Here is a 7,066-nt window from a genome sequence, read left to right on the forward strand (position 1 = left end):
CAGTTGCCCTAGAGGCTTAAGGGGTATATCGGCAATACCTTTTATGGAGGTCCCAGAGGGTTGAAGCCTTGAACGTTCTTCATTGCTCGAACGGTTGAAGAACTTTTCAAACATGATTTTGGTGGCAGCACCAGTGTCTACGTATGCTTTGCTTGTTTGTAATGTTCCCACAGTAGCCTCAACCACAAGAAGGTTTGAAAGAGGGTCTTTCTCTGTTGGAGGAAAGCAAACATACTGAAGCTCCTAAGCTTCCAACCGTTGCCTCTTGTGTGGAACCCTTCTATCAAAATCCACCATATTGACTTCCTTGCCCTTTCCTTCAGCTATTTTGTCCCTTACTCCCTTCACCAAGTGAGCAAGTTCCCCGGACTTAATAGCTTCTTCAATCCTTTTCTTAAGCTGGAAGCAATCATTGGTGTGGTGCCCCTTTTCTTCATGAAATTCACAGTATTGTGTGGAGTTTTCGTTCTTTCTGCTTTTGGGGAGAGGCCTAGGAGGCCGAAAGTTTTGCTTAACTTCTTCTGTTGCGAGGATTTCTTGAGGAGTCTTGGTGAGGGGTGTGAAACTTATGCCTTTCTCCCTGCTGGAAGGGTTCCGGGCTTCAGACATTCGATGGTCTGAACCCTTTTGGCTTCTGTCATAGGAGTTAAAGTTCCCCCTTTTTCTAGCTGGGCTGCTGCCTCGCCAACTGAATCCTCTTTTCCTTTGCTCTTTAATGTCTACTGCTTCCTCTCCCCGGATGTGGGCTTCAACCCTTTCGAGAGCTTCTTCCAAGGTCTTGGGCAGGGATTTGTTGAAGTCTCTTGTGAGATATTTGGATGTAATGGCGTTCATAAAACCGGCCACCCTCATCTTTTCGTCTGCCCCCACATATATTAGACCTTCCTTCTTGTATCTTTCTATGAACTCTCGAAGGCTTTTATCATCCCTTTGTTTGATCTGAAAGATTACTGTAGCATCTTTAACGTACCGCCTATGTTGGGAGAAATTGGCCAGGAACCCCTTTCTGAGGTCATCGAAGCTTCGAACGCTTCGAGCAGGTAAATCATTGAACCAGATTCTGGCTAATCCGACAAGGGTTTGCATGAACATTAAACAACATTCAGCATTTGACCATTTCTCAATTCTTGCAGCACCAGTAAAGATCTGGAGATGGTCTTCAGGATCTTCAGTCCCATCACATGTTTTGATGTGGGATGACATCTTAATCTTCGCTTGAAAATCATAATCGGCTATTTGCTGTGAAAAGCATGGGAGGTTACTCGGCTTATAAGGCTTGGCCAAATCTTCTTCAACCCTTGCACCCTCGTTGTTGTTGTTGCTATTGTTCCCTTGAGTGGCCAGCACCTGATTAATAAAGTGCTGCCATGGGAAGCTGGCCATCATCTGGGGCATAAGGTTGAAGCCTTGAAGGCTTCCAGGTGCAACTGGGCAACTAACTCCCAAGGGAGTGCTCATAACAGCACTTCGTGCCAAGGGGAGCACGGAAAAGGCTTGTTCCTATGAAGTTGTTGTTGAAGGTGGAAGACTCGTTACTGGGGACTGTAGGAGCTGGTCAAGGGTCAGCTCATGGCCCAAAGGAGCACCATTTGTAGCTGGTTGGGACGAGAAGAGAGGATATGCTGTAGGATTCGGCCTTGCGGACAAATATGGGTTAGGGTTCGGAGGAGGATTACTAGGACCAGCCTCATCCCTAGACACCAAAGGTTGTGAGTTTGCAAAAGGAGGAATGGGGGGTACAAGAGATAGTGTTGGCTCCGGCTCATCATAGTCTAAACGGATCCTCACTCCCTTGTCCCTTTCCCTACTCACATATTGGTTGAGGAAAGACCTCAACTCAAGGAAATTGTTGACAACCCCTTCAGGGGTAAGCTCGACATGTGATGGGGTGCTAGAGACACCGATATTAGGGGAAAGGACCCCTGATCTGGACGGAGTTGGAGTGCTGAAAGTGAGAAACTCAGGAGTGCTTCCTGGTGTCGAGAAAGAAGTTGGTATAGCCATATGAGCTTGGCTAGTACCTGGGGTAGAAGTGTTTGGAACCTGATTCACTTCTCCCGGGGATTCACTTTCTGACATGGTAATTTCAAGAGAATGGAACTACACTACTAGGTCTTTTGAAGTAAAATAGTGGCGTAGCCCCACGGTGGGCGCCAACTTGTTGGTGCAACAAATAATAGACCAAGGATAGTAGCTGGGCTGGTTAGGCAAAAGGGTTAAAGGGTTCAACTTTGCCTAACGCAGGTCGTGGGGTCCCCCCACGTTTGCAAGACGTGGAGAGAAGTTCACTGGATTGGTTTTGTTGTTTGCTAAAGATCCTCCTCTGAAGTGTGTTCAGATTCGGATGTATGAGCAAAAAGAATGTGTGTGTTGAATGTGAAAGAAAGTGACTTGCATGGAGCAAGTACTCGAAGAGAATGACCAGAGATTTCAAGAATCAGAGCTGGCCTGGGAATGTCTTGCACACTTAATGAAGTGTCATTTTTATAGGGAGAGTCTTAGCCCAAAGAGGAATGTGTTGACTAGTGAACATGCTTGCAGTGGGGGACTTACCCTTTCGGGGGTCGAAGACTTTTGACCTGTGGATAAAAGAGTGTATTCTGCGGATCCGTGTTACTTTTGCGGCTGGTGAGTTGGTGAAGCAATCCGAAGATGTGACATTTTACTGTTCCCGCATTGCTTTATCTTAACTCCCCAGGTTTTCAACCTTTGAACCATTTAACCTTTTAAGCATTCATGTATTTAAGTCATTTTTATTTGTTCTTGGGCTACCCCCGTCATCAGTTTCCAAGGCCGAGTACTCCCCGAGTAGTCGCTACAAGGAAGGCTGCCGAGGCGACTTTCTTCAACTCCGCCTAATTACTCGGAGTCGGTCAAACGCGGTCAACCTTGGCCAGAATTGGATCTAGTAGGTCAACTCGGGCATAGTTTGACTTAAATAATAATAAAACATAATTTCTATGCCTATCATATTAAGGATTGAATATCATTTTCTCTGTGTATGGTAAGACACGGAACGTAACATGACACCGAACGTAACATAATTTCTATGCCTATCGCATTATAACCATAGAATGTACTACTGTGTATGGTAAGACACGGAACGTAACATGACACCGAATACGAAACGGACGTAATGTGGTCAAAATATGGTGGATACGCCGCTGGTACTTCCTATATATAAGTGTTTTCACCATGTCACCAAACTCTCGTAAAACGTGCCATGAGAAATTCAGTGTTTTGTAGACCTTTTTTTAGACCTAATACAAACTTTAACATCTCACAAATGCATTGCTAAGCGCGCGATAACCAATTATCCACGACGAGACCTCATTCTTAGCGCATCGTTTTCGTTTCTCCAATACACGTGCCATTCTTACATTGTATTCGTTTAATAGATCAATCATTCCCTCTCCTACCTCCGTTATTCCCCGTTATCCGTTGTCCATCATACAAGTCTCGTTACGAACAAATTCGTTTACACATTCGAAGTTTAAGATACCACTTAGTTAAAGTTATCTTTCTATTCCTTATTTATGTGCAAACATACTTAATTGGCCATTACCTCCCAAAATAATTTTACTTAAAATACCTAATATTCTCGTTCCTCGTAAATAACTAATTCTTACAAACAAGGGATTTCTTACAATTTACAGCGCGGCCACACTTTCCATCGAAATGCTTACCACCTTATACGAAAATTTTACTCCTTGGATATCATATTTTAAAGATACCTCTTCATTTGAGTTATTCAAAATTGCTTAAACTCATTTGCCTATGCGCACACCAGCACGTTATACTTATGCTTAACGCTTTAACTCAATTTAGTCAAACAAACCCCTTTTAACAAAACCTATCCTTCCATCCTTCTTAAGGTCTTCCTCTTGAATAAATTTCGGGACGAAATTTCCTAAAGGAGGGGAGACTGTGACGCCTCGTATTTCCGTATTTCTAATTTTTTTATGATCAAGTCTCATCTATTCTCTCTTTTGGATCTTTAGATGTCATCTTTTCAAAAGTCTTTCTCTTAGATTTCGAGGACGAAATCTCCTAAAGTAGGGGAGACTCTAACATCCGTCAAAACGGGTTTCAAGAAATCGGACTTGTTTTAAGATTCAGATCCTAATCCTGGAAACTCGAAAGTTCGCGAAATGGTTAATCGTTTTAAAACTTTTATCCTAAGTTTAATTCGTTATAAGTATGGATGTTTAATAATTTATTGGTTAATTAATTAAGTTAACTAATTTTATAATTTAAAAGTGTTATTCTTTTATTCTATAAACAATCTAGTTAGTTCCGTTAGATTTCATGTTAGTGCAGTTAAGTATTGTGAAGGGGGCTGGTTGTAATTATTGAAAACTTTAAAACAAAAAGAAACAAAAACTGTTGACCGCGGGTTTCGAACCCGTGTTCGCCTGATTCAACAGACAACACAACAACCACTCGAACAAGGCCTTGAAATCATTTAGTTTAGGAAACGTTGAAAACTTATACGTTTCCTCGCGTGACCTTTCCTTTTAAAAATAGTTGCCGCCAAACTCATACGCGTACAGCCATGTTTTCATACGTTGTCTCGCTGATTTCTCGATGATTGGAGTTGATTCCGCATTTCCTTTTTTCGAATCAATCTTGAACCTAGTCTCTTTTTAGCACACGTACAAATCAATCAAAGATCGTTGCCAAGTTTACGAGTCGTGCTAACCTTATAAAGCCGAAGCCTTCACCACCATTTTTATCCCCACACAACTGCTCTTGACACACCTCTTATTCACTCACAAAGAACCATCTCTACAACCCGACGCCAGAGCCTCGTAAGATCGAAGCCGTCGGAGAACACGAGTACTGATGACGGGGGTAGCCCGAGACCAAATAAAATGACCAAGTATGTAAACGTCCAAAAGGTTAAAAGGTTCAATGGTTGAAAAAGCTGAGGAGATGGAGTAAAGTAACACGGGAACAGTGAACAAGTCACATCCCCAAACAGTCTCACCAACCACAGCCGTAAAAGCAATGCAGGTCCACAGAGTACATGCTATTATCCAGGGGTCAAAAGGCTTCAACCCCCAAAAGGGTAAGCCCCTCACTACAAGCTGGTTCACTAGTCAAATGAATACTTCTTCGGGAGATGTCTTCTCCTATATAATGACACTTCATTCATTAAACAAAGACATCTCAGATCAGATTTGTTCCCTCAAACTCTGGTCCTTCACATCGCACACTTACTTCACTCAAGTGTCCCTCACTCACATTCACATTACACTTATTCTTTCTGTTCCTCAATCCTTTTCTGAACAACACTTCAGAATTGGATCTTCAAACAAGAAACATAAACTAGTGAACCTCCTTCCACGTCTTGCAAATGTGGGGGGACCCCACGACCTGCGTTAGGCAAGGTTAAACCCTTTAACCCTTCTGCCTAACCACCCTTGCTACTATATTCGGTCTATATTTTGTTGTCTCAACAAGTTGGCGCCCACCGTGGGGCTACGCCGCTATTTCTCCTCAAAAAGACCTAGTAGTGTAGCTCTTCTCTCTCAAAGTTGTCATGTCTGAAAGTGGATCCCCAGGTGAAGTGAACCAGGTACCAAACACTTCAACTCCGGGTAGTAGTCAAGCCCATGTGGTTATCCTAACTTCTTTTTCAACTCCGGGGAGCACACCCGAGTTTCTCACCTTTAACACTCCAACTCCTTCTAGATCTGGAGTTCCTTCCCCTAACGTGGGTGTTACGGACACCCCCACACGTATTGAACTAACCCCCGAAGGAGTTGCTAATAATTTTCTTGAGTTGAGGACCCTCCTCAACCAGTATGTGAACAAAGAAAAAGACAAGGGAGTAAGGATTCGTCTAGACTACGATGAACCTGAACCAACACTGTCTCCCGGACCTCCCATTCCACCTTTTACAACCAGGAATGAGGCTGGCCCCAGTAATCCTTCAAACCCCGTTCCATATTTATCCACCATGACAAATCCTACAGCATTTCCCCTCTTTTCATCCCAACCAGTTACAAGTGGTGCTCCTCTGGGCCATGAGCTGACTTTGGATCAGCTCCTACATTCCCCAGTATCAAGCTTTCCAGCCTCTACCTCCACTTCGTGGGAACAAGCCCTGTCAGTGCTTCCATTGGCACGAAGTGCGGTAATGAGCACCCCCTTTGGAGTTAGCTGCCCGATCACATCCGGAAGCCTCCAAGGTTTCAACCCTATATCCCAGATGATGACCCAGATGATGGCCAGTTTCCCATGGCAACACTTCATCAATCAAGTGCTAGCCACTCAAGGGAACAACAATGGTAATAATAATATGGGTACAAGGGTCGAAGAAGACTTGGCTAAACCCTACAAGCCGAGTAACCTTTCATGCTTCTCACAGCAAATAGCCGATTACGATTTTCAAACAAAGATCAAGATGTCGTCCCACATCAGAACGTACGACGGGTCTGAAGACCCAGAGGACCATCTTCAGATCTTTACCGGTGCAGCAAGGATAGAAAAATGGTCAAACGCTGAATGCTGTTTAATGTTCATGCAAACCCTTATCGGATCTGCCAGGATCTGGTTCAACGATTTACCTACTCGAAGCATTCGAAGCTTTGACGACCTTAGCAAGGGTTTTTTGGCCAACTTCTCCCAGCAGAGACGATATGTCAAAGATGCAACCGTCATTTTTCAAATAAAACAACGAGACAATGAAAGTCTTTGTGAGTTTATTGAACGATACAAAAAGGAAGGTCTAACCTATGTAGGGGCAGACGAAAAAATGAGGGTAGCCGGTTTCATGAACGCTATCACCTCGAAATACCTCACAAGAGATTTCAACAAGTCCCTGCCTAAGACCTTGGAGGAGGCCCTCGAAAGAGCAGAAGCCCACATTCGGGGAGAGGAAGCAGTTGACATCAAGGAACAGAGGAAAAGAAGGTCTAGCTGGCGAAGTAATAGCCCGGTCAGAAAAAGAGGGAATCACAACTCCTATGACAGACGGCAAAAGGGTTCAGACCATCGAAGGTCTGAAGGCCGGAACCCTCCAACCAGGGAAAAAGGCATGAGTTTCACACCCCTCACA

At 43.9% G+C, this 7,066-nt stretch overlaps 1 protein-coding gene across 1 annotated transcript; it reads right to left on the reverse strand.

The window, feature by feature from the left end:
* Nucleotides 1-243: 243 nt before the first annotated feature.
* On the reverse strand, nt 244-1,383 carry LOC118490453. Its single transcript, XM_035988106.1, has 2 exons — nt 1,137-1,383; nt 244-1,064 (listed from the first exon to the last, which is right to left on the reverse strand). The coding sequence occupies exons 1-2, from the start codon at nt 1,381-1,383 to the stop codon at nt 244-246; spliced, it is 1,068 nt and encodes a 355-aa protein (XP_035843999.1).
* Between the last annotated feature and the right edge of the window lie 5,683 nt (nt 1,384-7,066).

Source organism: Helianthus annuus, chromosome 3 (genome assembly GCF_002127325.2).
Source record: "Helianthus annuus cultivar XRQ/B chromosome 3, HanXRQr2.0-SUNRISE, whole genome shotgun sequence".
Lineage (NCBI taxonomy): Eukaryota > Viridiplantae > Streptophyta > Magnoliopsida > Asterales > Asteraceae > Helianthus > Helianthus annuus.